Here is a 26,024-nt window from a genome sequence, read left to right on the forward strand (position 1 = left end):
GGGCAGTGTGAGACGGGAGTTAAATACCTGGGTTCCAGACCCAACCCTTGAATTTCCTAGCTGTGTGACTTTAAATGGGCCATTTAACCTCTCTGGACCTCAGCTTCCTCATTTGTAAAATGGGGAATATAATACTATTTACCTCCCAGGGCTTGGAGGAAGATTAGATGAGAAGGGTTTCGAAAACTGCAGTGTGCCATATACATGTGACTCATTGTTATGGAAGCGATAAAAACAGGTTGGTGTTCAAATTTATTATAAGAAATTCAGATATAAATGCACTATACTGTGGCCCCAGCAGCCCCTGAGGTTACCTTTCTGTCCTGTGGCCCCAGTAACATGTCCTGGGTTTTCTCAACTGTGGGTTTCTTGGAGCTCCATGGAGGTGTGACATTTGGGTACGTCACAACTCAGACACATAAGTTTATCTACTGGGCCTAGGAGTCAGAATTTCGAACTAATTCTTCATATGCCTGAGTGCGTTTACATTCGTAGATAGCTGTGAAAAGAGCCCCTCTCCCCACACACTCCGAAAAATTGCACTGTGCAAAATACCGGTCTAGGAAGCAACACACAGGGTAACAATCTTTTAAGTCTTAAAAAAGTGCCTTTGTGATTTGGTGCAGAAGATTCTCTCTGACTCAGAGAGGAGGATCTCGTGAGATCCGGCGGGATGATATTTCTAGTTTCTTCCACCAGGCTTAGAAAACAGAAGGCTCTGGCTGGACTTGCTGGACATCTCTCTCTTTAGCATCTCTCTTTCTTGGTCCATCTTTGCAATGGCTTTTCTGGCTCCAACCTTCAACAAGAACAACAAATGCACAAACTTGACAATTTTAAGGAGATCCCCAAAGATACCATTCAAATCGGCTTTTTTGCTCAAAATAAAGTATTTGTAAAAAAAGAAATTATATACAGACATAGATGTGTGCAAAAAGAAGCTAAAATAATCCACCATTCTCACACTACTCACAGGTAACCTTATTGACATTCCAGTGTACTCCCTTCCAGATATACAGATAATGCTTTCTCTTCTTATATTTTCTTTCTTTTTTTTTTTGAAACCAGGAGTTTCTGATTCTGGGCACATTCACTGGGATGGACTTTCTCTCGAAAAGCTGTTACTAAACTGAATGTCTTGTCTCTAATGTCTTAGGAGGAGAAAATGCAGGATATTCAAGGGGAGTGTGTCTAATCCTATTCTAAGCACTGCCCCTGGCTTGGGGGCAGTCATGAGTATGACTCTGTCCCTGGTCTTAGCTGATTGGGCACTTTGGCACCGGCTCGGCTTTTCAGATGGTCACTCCCAGGATTTAGGATTATGGGCTCTATGATGCTACTTACTACCTGAGCTGGTTCTTTGAACTGGGGGACTGTGAGGTCATCCCTTTTTATCACATGACCAGCGATAGAAGAGATCAGGGGAGACTTAGACACAGAGAAGTGATATGAGCTCTCTGTGTGTGTTTGTGTGTACAAGAGATGATGCTTGGGAGATGATGGCCTACCAGTTCTCTTTTGAGGCCAGGCTCTCTCTCAGCTCTCAGTATTTATGAGGCACTCACTCTTACATCCTTAGAAAAGCCCCCTCCCTCTTTCTGAGTAGGTTTCTATTCATTGCAACCCAAGAATCTCTCTCTCACATGGTTCTGTTTGTATTGTAGATATGATTGTAACTTGCAAGTTTCTTTCCAACAGGCTTCACATTAACCAGCCCTACTTCCTGCAAGTTTTTGACTCCAACTCATGCCCCTGGGGAAAGAGGGCCTGCAGGCCTACAGGTAGTCAAGTTTCAGCTCTGCCTCTGAAAGCATGATCCTTGGTCTCCTCATCTGTCAGATAGGGACCAGAATGTCCTGTCTTCCTTGGGGGTTGAGAGGAGGTTCTGGGTGTATTTAAATGGAAGGGGCTGGTAGGACAATCTCTGTAACTCTTTTCACTTTAAGACAGGCTTAAAAATCACATTCTGTGCCTGACCTATGCCAGTGGCTGCCAGGAACCTTGAAATGTGCTTTGAGATTGCTTTCAAAATCATTGCAGGTTGAGATTGCTTTCAAAATCATTGCAGGAAAACATTTCAGGGTGAGATGGGCTAACATCTCTACAGTAGCCCACAGAGTAAATATTGGTGGGAATGCCCAGATAAAAGGAAAACAGGCAGCAAATGTTGAAAATCTTTTGCCTCTAAACCAGTTTTCCTTTGTATCCCTTTTAGTTTGATTTTCAATAAAATTGGATGGGTCCCCAGGGCCAGTGCCCTGACCTGGTGTGGGGTTGGCTGTTGGAGCAAGAGCCTGGATGTTTGTTAAAAATGAAGATTCCTTAGTCCCAGGTTCTCCCAAGTCCCAGGTCCGCCATGGGCTTGGGGTGGGAAGCACCACAGAGCAAGCTTTGGTCCACTTTTTTGAGTGAGGAGGTCGGGGACAGCAAAAGGCAGAGGTGATGGCTGAACTGGGAAAAGGAAGGGGTGAGGAATGGGAAATGTGAAAATTCGAGTGTGGGCCCGAGGGGTGGAGGGAGCCTGGCTGGGTTTGTCCCGAGCCAGGGACCTCAGGCAGCGACAGGCGTTCATCCTGCATGTTTGGAATCACATTCCCTGCTCACCCTTAGAAGAACAAGACCAGGATAGGAGCCTGTCATTTAAATAAGGACATTTAAATTGGAAATTTGGAAATTAACTGGGAATTAACTCAGGGCATACTGAAGTGGCAGATCTGGGCACAAAGATCCCAGTTCATTCCCACACCACCTCAGGTCTTGGTTTTCAACATCCCTACTTGAGAGAGACCTCTCCTGGTCCTTGGACTGGGGAGGGGGATGGAGAGGTCCCTGTGGAAAGTGTTCCTGAGCTCAGGAACAACAGAAAGTACTGCGTTGGTCAAAAAGTTCATCTGGGTTTTCCTATAACATTTTAATGGTAAAACCCGAATTAACTTTTCATCCAACCCAATATTTGTTTATTTATTTGCCCCAGAATGAAAAGCCATGAAAGACTGGGAGTTTTACATGTTTCTTCATTGATCTAACCCGGCATTTCTCACTCTTTTTTTCACTATCATCCTTTTCCTTAAAGAGCCTTCTTAGACATTTTTTTCCTAATCGCTTTTGTTGTTCAGCTGCTAAGTCGTGTCCAGCTCTTTTGAGATTCCATGGACTGTAGCCCACCAGGCTCCTCTGTCCATGGGATTTCCCAGGCAAGAACATTGGAGTGGGTTGCCATTTCCTTCTACAGGGGTCTCCCCAGCCCAGGGATCAAATCCACATCTCCTGCATTGCAGGCGGATTCTTTACCGCCGAGCCACCTGGGAAGTTCTTACCTCCATGAAATTTGATTATTACAGATAGCACTGTGTGTATTTCTGTGCTTTATACATTAAAAAAGTAGAGTTATGCCCTCTCGGGGGTGATATTGCTGCCACTGAGAATGGGATTGAATCCTAACACCTGAACATTACCTGCCATATCGCAGACCTCTCAACAAATATTCGTTGAGTGAATGAAGGCTGGGATCGTATCTCTTTGTTCATTTGTCTGTCCCCAGTTCCTAGCACAGTATGTGGCCTAGATTAGGTATTCAATTTATTAACTAGAAGATTTTCCCCTTTAGCATATGATTGACAATTATAGAAGACTGTTAGATGCAGAGGAAAAATAAAATCAATATGAATCCCATAGGATCTTAAAAACGAAGAATGTGCTAGTTCTGAAGTGTACTAGAGATGGGGACTCTGCTATGAGAAAGGCTGAGACACTCTGGGAGTCTCTTATGCGAGACTGAGAGAGCAGACTTTACGCGTCCCATCTTTATCAATGTGGTTCTGGTGACTCCATCCCCTGATGGACTCCAGGTCCACTCTGGAGGAAGGAGTCGCCCAAGCTACACTTGGCAGGGAACCTGGAGGAAACCTGTCTGTACCAAGGAGTTCTCAGACACCAACTTCTAAGCTAGGGCTGGAGTGCAAGGAAAATGGGAAGCTGGCTCTTTGCTCTCAGCCAAAGCACCATTTGCCCCATGAGATGCCAGGGGGTCTCATATCTCAGAGAAGCACACTGTTCCCACAACATCTGGGACCCATGTCAATATCCCCTCTGTCATTTTACATCCCCAGGCGGTCCTCAGACAAAACCTAGCTTAGGGCTCTTTCTTCCTCCTCCGCTTCAGTTGTATATGTGAATGAATAAGTGACAAACTTCCCAAAATTTCCACTTGGCAGGGTGGCGAAGGTCTCAGATCCATAGGGGCCCCCAGGACGCTCTCTGTCATTTTAATGTCCTGCTCTGGGACAGTAACCATCTTCTGGCCTTAGAACAAGGATGCTGGTTGAGAAGAAGCTTTCATTTTCCAAATATATCCCTCACCTAGAATATCTTTGTTTCTTCTACCCATGATAATTTGGTTGCTTCAGAATGACTGTGGCCTTTTATCAAACTTGAATATGTCTCTTCTCTCTTATTCAACCAAAATGTGTTCAGTTTTCAAGCTTCCTGAGAGCTCGCCTCTACTTTCTGCAAAGTGGGAACGTGGATTGGCTTAATTCCAGTTCCAGGGCTGATTTGTCAATGGCAATGTTTCAACATGCTCAAGATTTCAAAGTCTTAATTCTCAACTTTTAAAAGAATTTTAGAGGATGCTTCTGTGAAATTCAAGAGAAATACCATTGGAAGTGTTATCAGGTATATTACCTGGAAGTTTATAACCTCAAGGAAGAAAAGCCAGCACTCTCACCTGGGTGTCAGATGTCTCCTACTTAGCAGTGTGGCTCTAGATAAATAGTCTCTAAGCCTCAGAAACCTCATCTGAGAATTGCATATAATAACAAAACCTACCCCCCATAGGGTTGTTGTGAAGCTTAAATGAGATACTGCAGGTCCAGTGCTTAGCTGTGTGTGCATGACGCATGCTAAATGTTCAGTACACAACAGACACAGTGCTACTGTCAACTGGGCTTTCTGCTGATGTTCTATGGTTTTCTCTCTTCTCTCCTCTCCTGGCTCACCTGGAAATTTGAGTTCTGCATCTTGTTCTTCACCGCCTCTACAAACATTCGCCTCTAACACAGAAAAAATATTGACAAATTTTAGCTTATGTTCTGCTTTGTCTTTTGTATCAAAGAACAACAGATTTTTCTCAACTTTTGGATGCCACCCATTTGGATGAAATGTTGCGCCTTCCTAGGTGAGGACGTGAGGATGAGAGTCTGCAGAAGAGGGAGTGGGTAAGGATGGGGGGGAGTGTTGTCTGTAGAATGGGGTGTGGCTTTGGGGCAATGCTACACTGTCCTGCTGAACCTCTTAGAGATCTCTGTCCCAGATTCCAGTAGAGAAGAAGGTGGGTCAACCAAGAAGGCTATGAAGGATGCTATATTCTCCTTGGAGGACAGATCTGCTTTAGGTGGAAGCACAGCCTTCCAGGTCGCTGTACATGTCCAGCGGTTTCCACCCAATGGCCTAGGCATGACAAAAACCCCAGAGGTTAACCTCCCTGGCAGGGACTTTGGGGGCCTGTTGGGAAGCCATCACCGAGAATCTGGAGCTTGCCACTCCCCTGAGGTTTGATTACTATTGCTGCCCTGATCTGCTCAAGGGTCCGCACCTCAGGGACAGTTCATCAAAGAAAGAGCATCCCCAAGACACTGGAGACACCAAATGGAGAGGGAACTGGGGTGCCCCTTGCAGACCAACATCCTGCAGGTGAATGTGTAGGGGTGTCAGGAGGGGACTTTCTCAGAGAGCCCTAGGCATCAACTGGGGTCACCGACCTGATTCCTACAGGGGCCAGGGAAGTAAAGGAAGTGGGTGAGGTGAGCCAGGGGAGGGTTGGCAGCAAGTCCACGAGCCCAGCGCCTCAGGGGCCTGGAAGATGGAGGCTTGTGATGGTGACTTGTGGGATTGTGGGCCTAGTGTCCCCAGATCTTGCAAGTTTCCCAGAGAAGTTGGAAATCTGGAGTATTCTGTTAAACTGCCCTACTTTGAAATGTACCCCCTCAAAAACCCCATGAGTCAAATGAAATATGTCTGTGGGCTGCCATCTTGCGACACCTGCTTCAGAACCTCCCCGCCTGGTGTCTAGTTGGTGCTCAGTAAGTGTTGGAGGGGTTGTCAGATAAAATACAGGATTCTCAGTTCAATTTGAATTTCAGAATGAAACCAAAATACTTTTTACTATGAGTATGCCCCCGTGCAATATTTAGAACATATTTATACTTAATAACTGTTTGTTTGTTGTTATCTGCAATTAAAATTTAACACATCCTGAGCATGCTGTTTCTGCCCCCCCCCCCCCCCAATCTGGCAATGCTACTGGAGATTCATAAAATTCATGGAGGAAGTAAGGCCATCTTTTGGGACAGGTCATAGGTACTAGTAAGTCTCTTCCATTCTCCCTGAAGGACACTAACTCTCCCCTCAGAGGATTGTCCATGAAGGCTTATGCACCCATATCGAACAGATAGTTGTCCTCCAGGCATTTTTCATGGAGCAGGCCTTGAGCCTGCAGCTACTCAATAGCTACACAAACTCAGTTGAGGCAGTCACCATCCAAATTTCCAGATATTATAAAGCAGTGGTATGAAGCCAACAACCTCCTTCCTTCCCATCCCACCCCTACCTTTTTTCCCCTAAACCTTTTACCCAAGCAAAATTCCAAGAGGAACTTGGGGTATAAAATAGACAATGGAGAGCTTCTCTGGTGGGAGAGGTGTGTGTGTATTGAGAGTCATACCCTTCCCACGGCACCCAAGGGCTCCAGGGAACCCCAGTTTGAACCCTGCTCTGAAATATCTTTTTTGGTTAAGTTCAATCAGTGGACGGCTGGGCACGGAAGGGCAGAGCCTGGCCCATGTGCACACGCTTTTACTGGACTCACTGGGATATGATGTCATCAGTCTTTCTCAAGAGCTGTGCACAGCCATGACCCAGCTAGCACTGCACTGCTATTCTTACGGGTGTTGTTCATTATAGCACACAACGTCCTCTCTGGAGGAGAATCCAGAACGGTCTTTGTTCTAGGATCACTTCTGAGGATCACACTCGTATCTCATGGACACAGTAAACCCTGGGCCATGCTGGGTTTTCCATTTCCCATCGGCTGCCAGAAAGCCCACTGTCGAATGGGGCTCCCCTTTGGCAGGTGAGGGGGTGTTGTAACAGACACCTTCCTCCTTATTTCTGGCTTCATTTTGTACAACCCCCGCCTTCGTCCATCTACTGTACTCCATTCTTAGGGCAGAGGTCTCTGGGATTCCTCACTCCTACCTTCTTCTTTTCTTATAGTTTGTCTCTATGTCCCCAAATCATTTAGCACCCAGGATGGCTGTGCTGCCCTTCTGCCTTCTCTCACTTCCAGATCCTGGGTCTCTCAGGTCCCTTGTGCAGGTTGCAGGCAGGAGAAGGGGCAGGGGCAGGGGCTGGGGTGGGTGAGGGAAAGGGAGTGGAGGAGGGTGGAATGTTTTTTGGGCTGCCTATGCTGGCATTTACACCCCACAAGCTCTTGCCCTTTGAAAATAAGGTATCTACTTTGTGTCTGGCTGCAAGATCAGAAAGGGTCTCTGTACCTGCCTCTCTTTCTCTTTGAAGGAACAGTTGCAAGCTGCTGACTCTTTGGCATTTCTCTGTTCGAGGTCCTCTAAACGTTCCTAAGTGAAAATATCAGGGGAGCAAGACAGTGTTCAGTGTGTCCCCACCTGTTCCATTTGGGGACACACCTCAGAGGTTGCTAGGAGACGCTGGGATCCACTGGGATTGGTGGGCAGAAGAAGGGGGCAGGTGAGGGTCTTTTTCTTTAGCCATCTTCTATCTGTATGCCTAGCCACATTGCCCTACTTCATCACTGTGGGCAGGAGAGCACCATCCACAAGCCCCTCCCATCGCACGCTCCTCCTACACAACATCTACCAATTTCTACCTGTTGGCTAAAAACACACAAGTGGTGCTGAGGAAACCAGGATCTTGAGAATACCCGGGCCCAAGGAAATCCTAGGAAATAGTGAGTTAAATAGAAGAGTGAGGATAACCGTGATGGCAGGTGAGCATGTATCCTATGTGGTTCCATGTACTAAGGGTTTTGTTTTGTATGCAACCTCCCATTTCATCCAAGGCTATTGAGTTAGGTGCCATTTTTATTCTCATCTTAAAAAGAAGGGACGTCAGCTAATTAAGCAGAAGGAACCTTAGGGGGCTCCTGACTGGCTGAGGGGGCTTCCTAGGAGGCGCAGTGGTAAAGAATCTGCCTGCCAATGCAGGAGCCGCCGGTTCGATCCCTGGGTCAGGAAGATTCCCCTGGAGGAAAAAATGCAATCCACTCCAATATTCTTGCCAGGATAATCCCATGGACGGAGGAGCCTTACGGGCTAACAGTCCACTGGGTCGCAAAGAGTGGGACCCGACTGAGCGACTTGATCACACACGCTCGCTCGCTGGGCTGAGGCCACAGGCAAAGCGGTGGCCACGCCCCCTAGCCAGGATTTCATTGGCTGGAGATTTGATTGGCAGGCGAGCTGAACGGGTTTCTGCCAGAAGCAGCCGGTGCCCTTCAGCCTTTCTTAGACTTCAAGCCCTAAGTAAAAAGGGTTTGCGTGCTTTTCAAATGGCCACTTCTGTGCATTTAAATTTTTCCTATTGAAAAACCCCAGCATTAGCCCATTCTCAAAAGGTATCTGGGTCCTTTCTTGGCCGTGACCCGAGTGGTATTCACGGAGGAGAAAAGAGCGTCACAGAAGAGCTGCCGGCTTTGGGAGGACCAGGGAGGGCGTCAGCTGGCAGGAAGCTCCCTGAAAGAAATGCAGGAATCCCCACCCATCCATGGGCTGTCTATTCTTCCCCCTTAGAAACGGGGCTTGCCGCGTGCCAGGCACTGTGGGCATTTTGCCATTTAACCCTCCCGCTGCCCCACTGAGCGAGCCTCTTGTTACCATCTTTGGTTGTTTTGGTTGAGGAGCCTGAGATACAGAGGTCAAGCCACCTGCTCAAGGGTCATTAGGGGCAAGGGCGGGGCTGGACTGCAGTTTGTTAGACTCCGCCTCTGGCCTCTGAACTCTGAGATAACAATGCGGCCTTCTCGAGTGACTTGGACGTGGATTAGCGTGAGCTCGGCCTGGGCCAGGGTCCTTTCTCTCCGCCACGTGGAGAGAGCCACAGACTCAGGGTTCTCTGTGAATGCCTAGCCTTTCATGTCAAGTCTCATGTTCACAGCCAGAGGTATTAGTGTGGAAATACAACTCTTGATTCTGGAAGGTGCTGCTTAGTGAAGACATGGTCAAACATTTAAGATGACAAACTGCATTTCTGGGGGTGGGGGTGGGGGGTGGATGTTGAAGCTTCAGATGTGTTGATTTCATCTCTCAGTGCTTCAATCCCATGAGCTCAATGAACAGGGTGAACAGTTTCAAAGTTTTGTACAGGAGCCTAAAAATTAAGGCTCCTTGTGAAAATACTAAGTGTAAAACATCAAAGAGGAATTCTATTTTCTGTTAATTTCCACTTGAAAACAATGAAGACATACTCCCTGGAAGAAACTGATGCCAAGATGAATGTATACATGTGCCCTTTAGAATCCAGCAAAACTGTAAAGTTTATTATTTTTTCTTCCTGACGAACAGGGATTTCTGATGACATAGTAATAAGAAGCCTCAAATGCAAACCCGAGTCCTGGAGTGAATACTCCGGGAGCAATGGTGAGAGACATATGAGGCAGGCACCCGGGTAAGGGAGACGCAGAAGGAAGGGGTGTGGGAAAGTGAAGGTGGGCTGGAGAGGGCAGCAGCTGGGAGGGAATCCTGTTTATGCAGCTGACAGCCATGGAGTGGTACCTTCTGTCAACTCAGCCCTCCCCTCTCTCGAGTGGGCTGATGCTCACCAGCTTTCCTTGTGGGGTTGACGGGAGAGATGAAGCCTGTACTGTGTGGTGCAGGTGCCTGCCCCTTGGTAAATAATAAAGTAAATGATACTTAAAGTGCTTAGTAAATGATATCATTGGCGATGCCATAATTGTGGTTGTAGTTCATGTACATCTTTCCTCCAATTGTGAATTTCACAAATTTGAAAGCTCCCAGCTCTAGCTCTTCTGGAGACCCTGACACAGCTTCAGCTTAGCCATTTCAGACCCTTCTCTGCTGAAGGATGTCTAGTGCCAAACAGGCTGGCACGTCCCCTGCATTGTGTATGAACGAGGAAGCCCATGAATAATGCATGTGAAGCCTAATTATGTAAATCCTCAGGTTTTCAGTACATGACAATGGCCTTTTTTGGGTCCTTTGCTGTCCCATTCTGTGGTCTGGTGTCTCTGCTTTGGGGCCTCGCCTGCCAAGCCCTGGGGGTCGGGGGATGCCTCAGGGAGGGGTGAGCTCTCCAGAGGGCACATCAAAGGGAAAGTCAGAACTCTGTCAGTGGCCCAGCTCTCCCTGGCATTGCTTGGTGTGAAAGGAAACTGTCCTCTGCCTGAGGCAGCCCCATAACACACGCAGACTGAGGTCTGTGATGTTTAATTCAGAAGGGTGAGCCCTAGAAACATCACATCCGGGCTCCCTCAGAGCAGGACAGCCACTTTCGTTTCTGGGGCTATAAGCCAGAGAGCCTGCTGTCTGGAAACCTCCTGCCTGGAAAGTTTGCAGAATGGGGGGCAGCCTTCTGCAAGGAACTCATCTGACTATCACCTCTTGGTTGAGAAGGACATCCTTCTATGACCTTCTAAGGCCTGGCCTCCTTAGAGCTCATGTAGGCAACACACTCACACACAAATACACACACATACAAACACACAGCACATACTCACAGGCACACACACAAGCATGCATGCAAAAATACACAGCTCCAAGTTAGAAAGACTAATAGGTACAAGGAGGCGACTGGGAGCCAGACCAGCAAAGAATGCATGACCTAGGACAAGAGAGATATGGGGCTGGGTAAAGGCTCTACTTGGGACTTCCTTGGTAGCTCAGACAGTAAAGAATCTGTCTGCAATGCAGGAGACCTGGGTTCGATCCCTGAGTCAGGAAGATCCTAGCATGAGTGGAACCCAATGCCTGCAGACATCATGAAGAGATGGGGGCGATGGTGATTTTCCCCTGTTTGCCTGATGCCTTCCTGGAGATCTGCTCGACCTTAGGTGAGAGTGAAGGACCAGGGAGAGTCTGATCTCTTTAGGAGTCGCTGTGCCAGTGCCCAGGGGGGCCAGTGACATGCTGCTGCCAACAGGAGTGGATGGTCATGGGTGTTAACTGCCAAGAAGACCAGAGACCCCACTACTGACTGCAGTGCAGGCACAGGGTTACAGCGAGCTTCTGGAGCTGGTTTTCAGGTGCTGCCCATGCCTGTCTCGATGTGTGTGCAGACTTTTGGCAGCAGGCTCTATTGGGTCTGGGGCAGCACTCCCTTCAGAGACCACCTGTGTGGTCAGCTGGCCACAGGGAAGAGAGCTGCATCCAGCTGCCAAGTCCCAGGCCCTGAGCTGTATGCTTCAGAGCCTGGACAGGTGTACCTGGGCATTGGAAACCGTTTGGTCCTGAGTTCAGACAGTGAGAGCTTGGATAGAAACGGTTACCTGTGTTGTATTCAGTCCTTACAACAATCATGCAAGGCAGGTGCTCTTATCTCCCATTCACTGATGAGGAAAGTGAGGCTCAGGCAGGGGGACTGATTTGCACAAGATCACACAGTAAGCAGGGGGATTTGACCCCAGGACCCACTGAGTCTTGTGCCACGTGATAGATGAGATAGCAGGATGAGGGCAGGAGGTGGCCTCTTTTAGCTGGATCACCAGCCTGAGTCTCAGTCTTGGTCTCTCAAGTCAGTGCTCTCACCAAGTTCATGCCAGGAAGCAATCCCTCCTCCTTATGCCTTTCCTCTGTGGCTCCCACAGCCTCGAATGCACACCTGTCCATCCCTTTGGTGGACAAACTCCAACTCTCCTTTGCAATTCATAACAAATGTCAGCACTTGGAAAACACTCTATGAATGCTCTAGACTGAGCCAAGTACCCTTCTCTGGATCTGAACAGAGCCCTTACCCCACTAAGTCAGACTGAAATCAGCTCTTTACCTGTATGTTCTGTACTGAAAAATATGTCCTTCAAGGACATTCATCCATCTCTATTCACCTGACCATCCATCTACCTGAACACCTACTGATCCATTGATCTGGTGTTCATCCATCCATCCATCCACCTGTCCTTCCATCCACCCATCCATCCATCCATCCATCCATCCATCCATGTACCAAATATTTAATTGGTGTCTACTATTCTCTGGGTACTCAGAATAGCAAATTAAAAATCTTTATTCTCAGAGAACTTATTCATCTGTGTATCCCTTGCACCTGGCAGAACAATGAAAGTAAGAACAATAGACACCACTTTAAAAAACTCAGGACATTTGCTAAGCTTATTGTGGCAATTATTTCATGTGGCTTGGAAGTCAAATCATTATGCTGTATACCTTAAACTCAATACAAGTGTCAATTACATCTCAATAAAACTGGCAGAAAAATAGTTATTGAATAGAAAGAACAAGATAAAATATATGAATTATTAAAAGTTAAAAAAAAAAAAAAGACAAGCTAGACTATGAGTCTCAGAGAGCACTGCTTATAGCAGTCAAGACATGGAAGCAGCCTAAATGTCCACCGACAGAGGAATGGATAAAGAAGATGTGGTACATATATACAATGGAATGTTACTCAGCCATAAAATGAATGAAATAATGCCATTTGCAGCAACATAGATGGATCTAGGGAGTATCATACTAATGAAGTAAGGCAGATGAGAAAGGCAAGTATCATATGATACCACTTATATGTGGAGTCTAAAAAACTGATACAAGTGAGCTTATTTATAAAACAGAAACAGACTCACAGTTTGAAAACAAACTTACAGTTATCAAAGGGAAAAGGTGGAGGGGGATGAATTAGGTGTTTGGAATTAACACAAACACACTACCATATATAAAACAGATAATCAACAAAGACCTACTGTATAGCACAAGGAATGCTGCTCAATATTCTATAATAACCTATCTGGGAAAAGAATCTGAAAAAGAATGGATACATGTATATGTATAACTGAATCACTCTGCACCTAAAACTAACACAAAATTGTAAATCAGCTCTACTCCAATACAAAATTAAAAATTAAATTAAAAAGAAAGAAAGAAAATACAGACAAGCTAGACTCTGAGTCTCAGAGTGGTTAAGAAACCTGCCTGAAGTCACACAGTAAATGGAAGAGCTACAGTCTAAACTTAGGTCTGTCTGATGCTAAAGCTATTCTGCTCCTTTCCTTTGCATCAGTAAATGCATCCTGCACTGCCTAGATCCCGCTGGGACCTCAGCTGGCCATTTCTAAAGGGGGCTGAGGGGCAGCCTCAGAGACTGCTCCAAGCAGGCACCACTCACCTTCTGCTGCCTGATCGCCCTGTTGACCCTCTTCTCCTGGTGCAACCGCTGCTCCATGCGCTCCAGGGCCTCCTTGAGCAGCGCCTTCTCTTCGGTCTCTTTGTAGATGTCGTCTTCCAGCTTGGCCACCTGTGACTGGTACATCTGAACCGACACTTTGCTCTGCCTGAGCACACGGGAGAGAGACAAAGTCTCTTTTCCCCTCATCTTTCTCACTTACCAGCAATGCCCCTGCCTGGGAGATTCTCAAGATACTTCTGTGTACGCCTAACTTAGCAGTTTCATTACAAGTGGGAGAGAATGATGAAGTTTGGGGACTAGAGGGCAGAATAAAGAGCTCATGGGCTGTGTAAGTATGGCATGAAGCTGACACACGTTATATTACCAGCCCCTCCCAATTTCCCAGGGAGGGTCAGGGAACTGATACTACTGAAAATAAGATGGAATTATAAAAAGCACACACATGGTGAAATATCAGATACATTCATAAAAGGTGCACCTTACCCCTTAAGAGAGTATAGGGCACTTTAACTGCTCCATCAGACCCTGAGTCATGATCCCGCCTCCCCTGCACACCCCACACCCAGACCTCTGTCCTCCTGTCTTGGTCCAGAGGTCTGCTGCTACTCTGAGGTTTAGCCTGGAGAATGGAGGTCTGGGCCTTTCTGCGGAGACATGGGCCCTACCTGAGCTGTTCAATGTCTTTCTCGTATCCTCTCAAAAGCTCCTCTTTTCTCTCCAGCCGGTTCTTGAGTTGGGTGATCTTATCGAACACCATGTCGAGGTCTCTTTGTCGAAGCTGGTTGACTCTCTCCCTCTCTTTGGGGGAGAGGTGTTTCATAGACACGTGACCTGACATATCTTTGATGTTCATCAGACTCCCGAGTGTTTTGCTCATATCCATGTACTACGAGAAAGTGTTTCGCAAGTAAGAGGCTTGGCCCACCTCCGCTGGCGGCTGCTTTAATAAGGAGTGTGTGTGCATGCTTAGTCACTCGGTCGTGTCTGACTCTCTGTGATCCCATGGACTGTAGCCCGCCAGGCTCCTCTGTCCATGCGATTTCCCAGGCAAGAATACTGGAGTGGGTTGTCATGCCCTCCTCCAGGGGATCTTCCCAACCCAGAGATCAAACCTGCATCTCCTGCACTGGCAGGTGGATTCTTTACCACTGAGCCACCTGGGAAGCCCTTTAATAAGGAGGCAAGTGTCCAATTCTGTTTCATTCATTTTCTGCAATCACAGAGAACACATGCTTTGGAACGGAGTACAATTGGGGCTTTTAATCCGACTTTCATGTTCCCCGCATCCATTTACGCTATGCCTTTTTGAGAACCAGGGGGAAAATGACAACAGATAGAAACATTTATTCTTGCTACCCAGTTTTCCAAGGAATTCAACTCTGCAATTTCCAACCCATGCTGGGATAGTAAATGGGTCTCGCAGAGCTGTAATAACGACTAAATATCTATGTAGGGTTGATGTTTAGTTAGGCTGTCTGGTGGTTAACACTGCCTGAGGGGGTTGCAGGTTTGGACAGGAGGGGGACTGATGCTGGGTGTACCTACCAGCCTTTCACTGAGATCCAGAGCCTCAGCTGCATCTGTTTTCCCTAATTTATCGGTGGCCATGACGGACCCTGGGCTGGAAAGGCTATTTTGAGGCTGAAATAAAAAAAGAAATGAAAACTCTCTCTTGGTATTCCATCATGATCTTCTACATCCAGAAGAATAACCCAAAGAATAACCGAAGAACTGGAAAGTTACTAAAGAATAACTTGACAGTTGTTGTTGCTCAGTCACTAAGTCATGTCTAACTCTGCAACCTCATGGACTACAACACTCCAGGCTTGCCTGTCCTTCACTGTCTCCTGGAGTTTGCCCAGATTCATGTCCATTGATTCGATGCTGCCCTCCAGCCATCTCATTCTCTGTCGCCCCCTTCTAGCTGTTTTTTATTCCAGTCTGATTCCTCTGTGAACTGCTTTCTTACAGCTCTGTTCCTATCCCTTAAGAGCGTAACTCTTCTTGAAATGACACATCATTCGTCCCATTCTTTGGAAACTGTATGTCTGCCCTCTAGACTAGTGGTTCTCAACCGGGGATGACCCTGTTCACTCTCCCTTGATCAGGGACATTTAGCAATGCCTGGACACGCTGGTGGTCGTCATGACTGCTCCTGACGTCCAGTGGGTGGAGGACAAGGATACTGCCAAACACCCAGTGACACACAGGATAGTACCCAAAGCAAAGAGTTACCTGGCTCAAAAAATCAGTAGCACCGAGGCTGAGAAGATAAGTGTCAGAAAAACAGGAGTCCTGTTACCTTTGCTCAGCTATTCTTTCTCCTGCTCCTTCTCTCCTTTTAATTATTGCCAGCCTTGGAGGTTTCCTGTTCTGTGGTGTCAGTGGTGGGATGAGGGGTTGTTGCCAGGGAGAAGGCAAATCTTGGAAGCTGGATCAGGATATGGGATCCAGCTGAACTCCCCACCTGGAGATGGTCCCTCCCTTTCCACTCTCAGAGGAGGGTTTGCTCTTAGCAGGAAAACCAACATCTTTCTTTCTTTCATTCTTTTTTTTAAATATTGTTTTGATGTAGATCATTTTTAAAAAGTCTTTATTGAATTTGTTATAATATTGCTTCTGTTTTTATGGGTTTTTTTTTAGCCCTGAGGTAGGTGGGATCCTAGCTCCCCAAAAAAGGAGCAAACACGGCACCCCCTGCATTGGAAGGTGAGGTCTTAACCACTGGACTGCCAGGGAAGTCTCAAAGCAATACATTTCCGAAGATTCACATGTCTAGCAAATGTCTAGAAAAATGAGATTGAATGATTTGAATTATTTCTTCCAACAGCCCAAGGATGGTTTGGATCCGGCTGTGGCAGCAAACCATGCCCAGCAGGTTCTCTGATTAATGTTAAGCTGAGCTGTCCACTGTCATGTGTCAATCATATGCCCAATCAAACACCTTCCATCTAACAATCAAATTACTTCTGCAAATCTGGGCAAATCAAACTAAGCCCCCTAAGGAAGGAAGGCTTTCTTGAAGAATACCATTGAAATACTAGTTAATAATAATCACAAGTATCATCTATTAAGTGCTCACTATGACCTAGGCACTGGGATAAGCACTTTACATAATTATCTCCTTTAATTTTTCCATCATCATTTTACAGCTGGGAAATGGAGTCCCAGAAAGGTTAAGAGCCCGCCAAGGTCACTTGGTTTGTAGAGCTGGGATTAGGACACAGGCAGGTCTCTGATTCTAGAACTTTCATGTCTTCTTAATCATCATGGCTCCCTTCTGCTACCTTTTCTGTGTTTGGGTTTTTGAGTTTACAGAAAGAAGCAAATTTTAGGCAAACTCATGGTGTAATGTTATATAGCTTGTTGAATATTTTCTGCAGAATATAACATATGATATGAAAAGGAGGGCCCAGAGATTGACCTGGCCAACATCAGTGTGATGATACATCCTGCTATGCACATTTGAAAGCCCCCTTGCTGTTCAAACACTGGACCACTGGTACTGCTAGGCACTGACCAATTGATAACAGATGCTAGGCTAACAGGGAGGATCTGACTCTGAACTAGTAATGCCAGGGCACCTGGACAGATCTGCCCTCAGGCCCACCCTCACCACACGTCAGTCACTGCAGAGGCAAATTACCACTCGGATCTCTACTTTTGAGAAAGTTGGCAAATCAGGTTTTACATCCAATATTTTCTGGATGTTTTTTTCCATCCCAAGAGTCTTTAAGTCTAGAAATGATTCATCCATGTGGTCCTTATGATCTGAAAAAAGAAATAATTTAGATTCAAAAGAAAGGTTCAGGAAGAAGTCACTGGATGTAAAAAAAAAAAAAAAAAATCACAGCTGCTGTTAACTGGATGCTTACCATGGGCCAGTACTAACCCCCACAATCTGAGGCCCAAGAGGTGAAATGACTTGTCCAAGGTCACACAGCTAATATGAGGCTGCAGCCTCACACAGCTGAGGCACCAAGGGTGAACCTTGGCCACAGGTAGGAGGATGAACTTGAACCCAGGCTTCTAGGGCCTGGCTCAGTGCTCCACCCAGCAACAAGCTCTGTTTCTTGAGAGCCCCATTCCCTCTAAACAGGGTATTTATCTAGGAAGTTCCCCAAGGCTGATCCTTGAACACCATCAGTCTATGCAAAAGTTTCCATTGGGCCACAGTGAAATAAGAAAAAGAAGGACAATGTTATGAGTTTTTCATGAAATCCTGTTTATTTAGTATCAAGGCCTGCTCTTGACTTTGAGATGATGTTTGCCCATCTCCCCCCCCCTGCCTCCAACTCATCTTCTTCTTTTTTTAAAAAAAAACTACATCTTTTCACTTATGAAATGATAAGAATAGAAGACAATGATCCTGGTCAGCCCCCACAGGGAACCCTCAAGTCTGGGGCCCATGGCTCAGCACAGAAGGGGCCACTAGGAAGGAGGGAACTTACTTGAGGAGCCGGCCTTCTCAAGTTCTTTAATTCGTGCACGAAGCTCAGATAAGGCCTTTTTCTGACGCTGAATGACCTCCTCGTGTCGGGACCCTTTGCACTTGGCCCCTAGATCACTGAAGGACTGCTCCTGTGGCCAGAATGGTGCGGACAGTGGCTTTATTAGGGATCGGAATCTCTCTCTTATATTTGAAGAAACATGAACAATTCATGGATTAGCAGAAACCCTGTCACTTAGTACCCTGAAAAATATCATTAAGGGGCTTCAGCAGAGAAGAAATTTAAATATTTCATCAAATACAAAGTCACATCTAGGAAGATTTCCAACTTTCCTACTGACCTAGCATCACTATAAACAAGAGATCCCCTCTATGTTTCCTCACCATGTTTTCTTTCATTCTTTCTTTCTTTTTTATAATATTCTTCTAAGTTTGGGTTTCCACTTGTCATTCTATTCTCATCTTTGAACAATCACATCAAATTCACTCCTGAAGGGGGGATTTTTTTGGTTCTTTTTTTGGTCTAGTCTCTTCTCCGACCAGGGATCAAACTCATGCTCCTGGCAGTGGATGCATGGAGTCTTAACCACTGGACTGCCAGGTAAGTCCTGGAGGGACATTTTTCGGTGCTTAGCTGGTAGTAAGGATGGTTTCATATTTGCTAGGGGGAATTGGATGGATGGGCTCTTGGCTGGTCTAGAGAGACCTAGCAGGTCCTCCCTCGGGTCTCTTCTCCCTTCTAGGCCCCCACCACTCATTCCTTCATTTCATTCAGGCTCTGCTCCCCATCTCCTCCTGCAGAGGCCTCCCTACTGCCTTGTCCCAAAGAGCCCCCTCCCCTATGCTACTGCGCCCCAGTCCTGCCGTATCCTTCCTTGGAGGGCTCACCCTCGCTGGACATTTTGTTAGACGTTGCCTTGTTTATCGCCTCTTTCCTTTTTCAGAATGTGGACCCTGTGAGGAGGGGCTTCTCAGGTGGTGCCAGCGGTAAAGAACCCGCCTGCCAATGCAGGAGATGTGAGAGGTGTGGATTCGATTCCCTGGGTCGGAAAGATTCCCTGGAGGAGGGCATGGCAACCCACTCCAGTATTCTTGCCTGGAGAATCCCTGGACAGAGGAGCCTGGCAAGGCTACAGACTATGGGGTTGCAAAGAGTGGGATACAACTGAGTATGCACGCATGCACGGGCCCTGTGAGAACAGAATTTGTCTCCCATGTAGGCCAAGCTATTCCCAAAGCGCAGCCCTGTGCCCGAGCACAGTAGGGGCTCCGTAAATATGGAACCAGGAGGGGCCTGCCCCAGCGTTCCTGCTGGGACCAAGGTTCAGCCCTGAGAGAAGGGGGTGCTGCACTTAGTAGGGCCTCAGTAGACCCTGATCCTGGCTCCAGCCGGCTTTCAGCCTGCTCGGCTAGTCCACTTCTGGAGCTGTTTCTACACCAGCCTCCCTCTCTTTGAGGGCATATGTTTGCCCTGGGAGTGAACACCAGGAATGTTGTGCATGTGCACACGTGCTGGAGGGTGGAGAGGAGGTGGTGGCTGGTTTTGGGGGTGGGGCAGCCGCCAGGCTCGGTGACAGCATTTCCTCTGCCTGGAGAGCTCGGCTGAGCCCGACGTGACCCTTACTCATGGCCCTTCTGGGAATTTGTTTATTTAGAGAAGATGGAGATTCTTTCTCATACAACTCTTAAGCCCTCTGACCCACTCTGGTTTAGAAAGCAGGAAGTAGACTGAGTGTGGAAGGCTGTTCTGAGAAAGAAAAAAAGCCTTTTTTCCTTTCATCTTGCAGCCTCCCTCCCCCATCCTCCTCTAATACGACATCATCATAGAAACTGAAACAGGGCCTCTGGTCAACAATTCTTCTCAGCAAACACAGGACAGTCAGAGGGGGTCTTGTGTGGGCAAGAACCGTGAGCATCCTGCTTTGCGCCCAGCACGGGGTCTGGCATGCAGCAGGTGCCCAATAGTTGCTGAACGTGTGAACAAACACAGGCCAGGTCCTGCACTTACAGCTTGGATTTCAACAGGAACGAGACCTGCTTCCGGCCCCAGGTGCTCACAGCTGCAGCCCCATGGCTGGGCTGCCCTAGTAAGGAGGAGACGCTGCTGCTATAAAGGTCTCTGGATGGTGACAGGAGCCAGGGCCAGCCGGCGGGGCCCCTGAGCCCTCTCCTTCACGCTGCGTGCAGCCCTGGCTCCCTGCTGTTTGGCAGGGGAAAGGCATCTTTGAGGAAGCAGGCAGGCAAGCCGACACATTTGGCTCTGTTTCCAAGAGAAAGTCCAAAGCGCATTACTGAAACACCCTGGTCTCTAGTTTCATAAAGCGAAGGGAGAAAGGAGATCCCTGGACTCCAGGAAACCCGGGGCCTCGAGGAAGTGCCGTGCCCATGGTCAGCCAACGACAGACCACGGGGAGCACCACCGCCCGCCACAGGGACAGATGGGAGCCACCGTCCAGGACCACGGGCTGAGGCACGGTTCTCCATCGATGACGTGAGCCCTGCGCGCTGCCTGGCTGGGACTTCCAGGCATGCGAAGGCCTCCGGGCAGAGATCACCAAGTCAGCCACAGAGCATAAATGGCCTGGCATTTGAGCCCTTTCAGGCCTAATATAGGATGTCCCTTTTGGCCCCTTCAGGCCTAATCTAGGATGTCCCCTGGACATCTCAGAATCACAGCTAGGAATCTGTTCTACATACTTACAAAGGGATTCCTTAGTGGCTCGGACAGTAAAGAATCTGCCTGCAATGCAGGAGACCTGGGTGTGATCCCTGGGTCCGGAAGATCCCCTGGAGAAGGGCATGGCAACCCACTCCAGTATTCTTGCCTGGAGAATCCCATGCACAGATGAGCCTGGTGGGCTACATTCCATGGAGTTGCAAAGAGTTGGACACGACTAAGCGACTAACGCTTTCACTTTCACAAGGATCTTAACTACAGCAACGTGCGGAAGCAGAAACAAATGTCCATCAACAGGCGACTGGCTGGATAAAAGGGACGTGATGGAATTCAGTGGAAATGGCCCTGCAAGTCCCCAGCAGAGGGCCAGGGAGTCACAGTTGTCAAAACTGTGACAGTGGCAGCAGCTGCTGCCTTAGGGTGGGGGGCGGGCATCCCTGCTGACAGCAGGAGGAGGGGTGCCGTCCCATGTGCCCACCACTGTCGCCCCAGCCCACACGCTGGGCCTTGGAGATGAAAATTTCCAAATCATTTGGTATATTTGCCCCCAGAATATAATTGCCAGCTTGGGACAAACAAAAGAATGAGGTAGATCTTCACGTACATTTACTTGAAAATATGCCCATGAAACAGTATTATGTGGGGAAAAAAGAAATAACTTGCAGAATAAATATGGTTTGACTATATTTTGAAAAAAAATCTATCAAATAAATATATGTATATGTAAGCTTGCATATGTTTGTGTGTGTAAGTTAAATTTGTTTCTCAACAATCCCATGATGGGGTGGCTGGCATTATGCCCACTTTCCAGATGAGGGAAGTGGTACCAGGTTGCAGGGTTTCCAAGTGGAGGAGTCAGGATTGGAACCCAGGCAGACGAGCTCCAAGCCTGAACTTCAACTGCTGACTGTATGAGGGTGTGGTGGTTTCTGTGAGGAAGAGGGCTGACGGCACATGTGCCCAGCTGATGATAACTTTATACATTTCACATAAGCAAGTCATGCTTTTGGAACTTAGAATGAAGATGTTTTCAAAAGGAAAGAAATCCTCTATCGGGCTCTTTCTTCGCTTATCTTTCTAGATGCCCTCGGGGATGGGGCAGGTGCTCACCTCTTGGCTGCTCAAGAAAGTACCAGTGTGGACTGGTTCTATCTGCACCGAAATGTCACACATCTTGGTTGTATTCCCGGGCTTCTGTTCCTTCTCCTTGTGCAGCTGGAGTTTCTGTTTCTCTTGGGAGGCCCTGGGGGCAGAGAAGATGAGTCACTGAGCAGGAGGGTGGCTGGCTGCACAAGGTTTGGGAACCACAAATTACCTTTGTACTCACAAGCAGAAGTGGGAAAGGGACTCCATGTTTACGGGGAACTGAAATCTTGGAGCCTTCAAGCTCCTGCCCGAGGGTTTCCGGATAATTGAGCTTGCTGGCTAGTGACCAGGGAGGCAGGCACCTCTCCACTCCTGCCTCCTGCACTGGGTCTGCAGGACACCTGCTGTGGCATTTATGGGGCCATGTAGTGCCTGTCTGCTATTTCTAACACCTGGTATATGTCAACCCTTCTATTTCTCATAACAGTCCCATGAGCTAGGGACTCTCCTTGCCCCATTTTACAGACAAGGAAAGAGACACACAGCAATTTCCCTGTGGTCATGGAGCTTATAGATGAGGGCACCTGGCTTTGAATCCAGGCAGCCTAAGCCTGGAGCCTGTTCTTTTAACCACGATGTGAATCCACCTTGGCCATGAACCATGAAGCAAATGAAGCTATGGGGTATACAAGAGACATCAGTTTTATACAAACTTTCTTGGAGAAAACATTAATCTTATGTCAAAATATGGATAAACTATGGATGAAAATGCAAACTCACATATGTTTCATAGACAAACCCACAGAATAACAACACTATATTTAGTTTAAGCTGACCTCTGACACCTCCAGCTTACACTTTTGTTCAGTCAATATTTGCATGCCAGGCATTGTGTGAATGGTGGGGAGTCAGTAGCAGGCAAGGTCTACAAGGGGTCCTCATGGGGAAGGCAGACAATTCAACAGGTGGGAGCAGCCTGGCCATGTGAGAAGTGTTAGATCAGGTGACATGCAGGGGCTGAGGGACCCTGGGCAGAGCAGGAGCCCTTGGCTATGTTTGGTGAGGGTGAGTAATGGAGGATTTCCTGGAGGAAGCTGCATTTAAACTGAAACTTCTCTGAAATATTGGGCAGGAATCTCTGAGATGCTCAGAACTGAGCTAAGTTTTAAATGATGAGGTTGTGAAGCAATGAAACATATGTCATTCATTCATTCATCTACTCATTCATTCAACTCTTTAACCATCATTGACTGAGCCCTTCCTCTCTCTATGCCAGGCTCCCTGGGTACTTGGGTATGCCTGGGCTCCCCACACCCGCTGTGCAGGCCTTGCCACCCACCTGAGCGCCTGCTTGAGGACCTCCAGCTCCTTGTCCTTCTTCTCCACCAGGCTGGTCATCTGTACCATCTTGTCCTTGAGCACACTCAGCTCACTGCTTTGTTGCTGGACCAGTGCCACGTTCCGCTCCAGTTCTATCTTCTGCTTTTCGTTCAGTTCCCCTGGGGGGGTGGTACATGCAAGCTGTTGGGGGTGGGGTCTCCTGCCTTGGGTCTCCTGGAGGGCCATAGCAGATCTGCCAGGCCTCCAAGAACCACGAGGCAGTTCACCCTCCAGGAATTCTCAGGGAGCTTCAGTAACAGCCAGGAGGTCTGCTTGCAAAAAAAAAAAAAAAAAACAACGAAACCGCCCACCAGCATCACCTTTCGATGAGCGCTGGTGCCGCGAGGCAGCCTGTGTGGCGCCCGCCTGGCCCCAGCTGTCAGGTCCTGTGTGCCTGTGGCATTTTAGGGCACCTTCAGCAGCCTGCTTCTGCATCTGTTTGCCTAAGGCTTCTGAGTCCTCTGGAGACAGCTCTGCTCAAGTGTCTGCCAGAGGCAACAGCCTCCAACTGAGGCCTGGTGGAGACAGGCTGGAGCACACAGCCCAGCCCTCTCCCCGTCCAGGTGGCATTTGGAGGGCTGTGACCACATTGCTCCCCAGCATCCCCACTCCCTGGCAGAATTAAGCTCTGTCCCCCACTGTGCCTGCTGACAGACAGCACGGCAATTCTTTATCTGCTTTCTTCCCTTGCCTGTCTCACTTCCCTTCCACTGCTGGATCCCCTTGGATCATCTCTCAAGTAAACCACCTGCAGTGGAATTCTGGTCTCGGGGTCTGCTTTCTGGAAAATCCAAACTAAGACCCCTACATTGTCTCGGATCTTCAGAGCAACCCTACAAGGCAGTTCCTAGTAACAGCCCCACATCACAGGTGCAGAAACCGAAGTTCACAGAGGTCAAGGGACTTGTCTAAAGTCACCCATCTAATAAATAGCAGATCCAGAACTGGGTCCAACGCCTCCCAATTCTAGAACTGGACATTGCGGCCTTTCTGCCACAAATTCTCATATCTCGGAAGGGGAAAATCCCTCTTTGAAAAATCCTGCTATAAAAGTCCTGGGGACATCAATTGGCCCAGACACAGGGAATAAACACAACTGAAGGTCTGGGATGCACAGGGCTTGAGATGGGGACCAGATAAAAGGACTGTTCTTCACCCTCCCTCCACCCACTCCCAAACCTAATTATACCTCCCGACTCCTGCCCTTTGGCTAGGTGGAAGTTAGGGGTGGGAAAGAGGAGGCAGCTCTAATAAGCAAGAAGAAGGGAGGCAGAAATAAGTCTGGGGAGAAGAGGAGCCAAGGAGGAATATTCAGCCAGACTTGTGCCCATCCAGAAGAGAAGAGACCTCAGAGCTACCTTGCCCCTACTCTAGGTGGGTCCTGATGTCGACGTGAGGGACAGGAGGAGCCCCAACAGGCAGATGTGTGGCAGGTGTTTTTGCATCAGAGGCAGGAGAGACCTAGGGTACACTTACTAGGGTCCATAAGCTGGTGGGCACTAGGACTTGTGCTGGCTGGCCTGCCAAGCGAGGGGACCCACGAATGACCTCCAAGCCTTTGCTCCTACAGACAAATCCTCTGTGGTCAACAGAGATTCTCCCCGGAAAAGAAAGCCGCATTTCTACTCAGAGGTGTGGAGCCATGTGAGAACACTCCCGGTGATCCCACATCAAATGGAATCAGTTCAGTATCCGCAGCTTTTGCTGATCCTGAGTTACAAGTGCTGTGATGGCCCAGGACAGCGGGTTGAGGCGGGGTTTAAATGCCCAGCTTTCCAACCCCGAAGACCCATTTCTTTCCTTTCTCAAAGTGGGTTGGGAAATTGAGAGACACGGGCAATTGCACAAACCTCTCAGGTCTGACATTCGGTTATGAGCTTCAGTCAGGTTCTTCCTCAACCTCATGATGATCTCCTGCTGAGACAGGATCTCCTTCTGAGCAGTCAATAAATCCTCTCTGAAATTCACACACACACAAAACAGACCAAGTCAGTTCAGCTCCATCTCTGTGGTGATGCTCCAGTGCCTGGAAGGGGAAAAGTGCAGAGGCAATGTGATCCTCCATCAGTGATGGTCCAATTTGGGGATGATGCCACCCCCAGCAAGCCCACTCTTGAAAAGTTCTCAGAACAAGAATCCGTTTTGATGTACCTTCGTTATAAAGAAATACATGGAGACAGAACAAAGGATCCTGGCTGGGTTTGCTCTGAGGCTGAAATGCAACTAATATCAAAAGGACACCTCTTCCTGCTCAACCATCTGCCAGCAGGAACCAATGCTCCCATGGACTTTCGATCTTTGGTGCAAAGAGGAAAGACTATTTTTGTGTGTGTGGGTTCAGGGATTCTTCGAGGATGAGGAAAAAAAGAGAGAAGAGGACAGTATGGCTTCTGGCTTCTGTGCTCTCACCAGCTTCTTTTAATTCTTGATGGAGAGAAGAGGGGCCACATGAATGGGTGGTGTTCAAGTGACCCTGTGGGGATGTATGGGCTCTGGGGGCCCAGAGAACTAAGCAGGGGACACAGGGAGAGTGGATGAGGGTAGGTCCTTGGTCCCACACCCCAGAGGGTGTGTCTTTGGTATCACAGTGATCAGGGTGGCTGACTGGGAGGTGATGTTTCATGGGAGGGGCCCAGGGTGATGGCGGGAGAGGCAACTTGAGGGCCTTATGAGCAGGTGTGAGACAGCCCAGCCCCGAGAGAAGCATACTGTGTGCGTGTGGTGTGTGTGTGCACACATGTGTGTGTATGTGCATGTGTGTGTTGGGGCAGGAGGAAACACAGTAAAGTGGGTTTAGAAATTGAGTCTCAGTTCAGTTCAGTTCAGTCACTCAGTCATGTCTGACTCTTTGAGACCCCATGGACTGCAGCAAGCCAGGCTTCCCTGTCCGTCACCAACTCCTGGAGTTTACTCAAACTCATGTCCATCGAATTGGTGATGCTATCCAACCATCTCATCCTCTGTCACCCCCTTCTCCTCCTGCCTTCAATCTCTGCCAGCATCAGGGTCTTTTCAAATGAATCAGTT

At 48.0% G+C, this 26,024-nt stretch overlaps 1 protein-coding gene across 1 annotated transcript in view; it reads right to left on the reverse strand.

Annotated features, from left to right (window-relative positions):
• Window positions 1-250: 250 nt before the first annotated feature.
• Window positions 251-26,024, reverse strand: part of FHAD1 (forkhead associated phosphopeptide binding domain 1) — a 159,608-nt gene continuing 133,834 nt past the window's right edge. The window contains exons 24-33 of the mRNA XM_061160700.1: window positions 24,848-24,954; window positions 22,957-23,116; window positions 21,642-21,774; window positions 17,856-17,985; window positions 17,051-17,175; window positions 14,950-15,045; window positions 14,070-14,290; window positions 13,384-13,549; window positions 4,998-5,051; window positions 251-799 (exon numbers count right to left, since the gene is read on the reverse strand). Coding sequence (XP_061016683.1) covers window positions 683-799; window positions 4,998-5,051; window positions 13,384-13,549; window positions 14,070-14,290; window positions 14,950-15,045; window positions 17,051-17,175; window positions 17,856-17,985; window positions 21,642-21,774; window positions 22,957-23,116; window positions 24,848-24,954 — 1,309 coding nt within the window. The 3' untranslated portion in view covers window positions 251-682. The remainder of the gene's footprint in view (window positions 800-4,997; window positions 5,052-13,383; window positions 13,550-14,069; window positions 14,291-14,949; window positions 15,046-17,050; window positions 17,176-17,855; window positions 17,986-21,641; window positions 21,775-22,956; window positions 23,117-24,847; window positions 24,955-26,024) is intronic.

This window comes from Dama dama, chromosome 14 (genome assembly GCF_033118175.1).
Source record: "Dama dama isolate Ldn47 chromosome 14, ASM3311817v1, whole genome shotgun sequence".
Lineage (NCBI taxonomy): Eukaryota > Metazoa > Chordata > Mammalia > Artiodactyla > Cervidae > Dama > Dama dama.